Source organism: Austrofundulus limnaeus, unplaced genomic scaffold (genome assembly GCF_001266775.1).
Source record: "Austrofundulus limnaeus strain Quisiro unplaced genomic scaffold, Austrofundulus_limnaeus-1.0 Scaffold922, whole genome shotgun sequence".
In the NCBI taxonomy this organism is placed as follows: Eukaryota; Metazoa; Chordata; class Actinopteri; order Cyprinodontiformes; family Rivulidae; genus Austrofundulus; species Austrofundulus limnaeus.
The window spans coordinates 117,427-119,177 of record NW_013953324.1 but is presented as its reverse complement, the minus strand read 5'-3'; the positions used below and the strand labels follow the sequence as shown (position 1 = coordinate 119,177).

General features: G+C 41.4%; 1 protein-coding gene across 1 annotated transcript in view; it reads left to right on the top strand.

Annotated features, from left to right (window-relative positions):
• zfyve26 (zinc finger, FYVE domain containing 26) overlaps window positions 1-1,751 on the top strand; it is a gene marked incomplete in the record, with an annotated part of 85,176 nt that overhangs the window by 75,813 nt on the left and 7,612 nt on the right. The window contains 1 exon segment of the mRNA XM_014029582.1: window positions 1,036-1,251. Coding sequence (XP_013885036.1) covers window positions 1,036-1,251 — 216 coding nt within the window.

Here is a 1,751-nt window from a genome sequence, read left to right as displayed (position 1 = left end):
TCATCATTTACCCAGAATGCTTTGTGTGCAAATAAAATGGCTCCGTCCGTGTTAAAATATATATTTAAACTTTTAGTTTAATTATTGTAAAAACTAAACATCCTACAGTATTTTCACAGTTAAAATATATGTTTATTAAATAAAGTCTAATGTTAAAACTAATCAGGGATCCCTTTAAGGCGTGCACTCATCATGAGACAGTCCATCTCTGCAGCTGCCTTCTGCTCCAACACGCTTCAAATATGACAATGTTTTTTAGAAGATGTGGTGTGAATTATTTATCATAACTCTGGTTTTAAATGGTAACTGGCTTTATCAAGCCTGCGGACTCCAAAGTTCTTCACACACACACACACACACACTGATGGTGGTAATCCAGAGTGTAGCCACAGCTGTCCTGGAGCACACAGGCAGAGGTGAGGCTGTCATACACTGACACCACCGGACCCTCTGACCACCACCAGCAGAGACAGACTGAGTGGGGWTTCAAACTAGTAACCCACCGGTCACAGGAAGACCCTACCTCCTGTTCCACTGTCACCATATTTTCCTTGTCCTATCAACACAGTTTTAAATCTGGTTTTTAATTTAGTTTTTAGTTTGAAGTGTGTCCTTTTGACACTTGTGGTGTCTGATCTTTCATGTTCCCAGCTCCTGAGCATGGTGGATCTGCTGCACAGCTTCTGTCCACAGTCTGCTGGAAACGTTCCCTTTAAAACCAAATGTCTGAATTTATTATTGCCCACTCATAATCCTCAGAGCCAGAGTTTGGACCTCAGAGCAGTATTTGGTGATAGCACTAAGACGTTTGACAAAGCCATGTCCTGTCAGTTTCCTGGAGTTTGCAGACAGAATGTGGAGTTAACTTCATCCTTGTCTGTATTCACACGGAGCTGTTCAACACACAGTCAACATGTTCCTGCAGCAAATGTTTTTGCCAGAATTAATTGAAWACAACCATTTTAAGAGTAAATAATAAACAAACAGTTTTTGAATAATTGCCCACATATTAACTAAGTCACATTAACTCCTCAGTGTTATGGTGAAGACATCTTGGCATCTCTCAACGAGCTGGAGGATGCTTTGAACGATGTTGGTCCTGTGGAGCGACAGGACGGGCCGACACAGAGCAGCACTCTTCACCTGGAGTGCCTGTACTACCTGAAGACATATGGCACTCACCTGGCTCTCATCAGCTTCTACATGCGTCACGACTGTATGCAGGAGGCTGTGGCCTACCTTCTAGACAAGGTGAGGCTCGGGACGTTGGCTTCATAATGAGGGCAGATGACCAACAAGCCAAAGCTTTAGTTTCTGTTGTTTCTCTGTARTTAAGATCTCAAAACAGAAATGAATTTGGGTTGCTGTGTCCCATCCACTGAACTGGATTCATAATTAAATGGAAGACTTAGCATTCCTTGATGAATGCATATCACCTGCTGCTTTTCAGATCATATAGATCATCTTCAGTGGTGGGCACCAGCCCACTAAAGCACAAATCTGCTAACTGTGGACCTAAATATTTCATTTGCTCTTTAGCGGTCTTACTAATTTTTATAATTCATAAGCAGATTTTTGTTTTCTAAATTTAAAAAGCAGTACCACTAATAACTAATTATCTACCAGTCATCATTATGTTGAACAGCAGAAGGTATGACTGTCAATGAATCACAACACATGTGATCTATCCAACAGCACCCCTCCCAGATAAACACTTATTGTGAAGGTATACATCCTGCTGACTGTTGGTT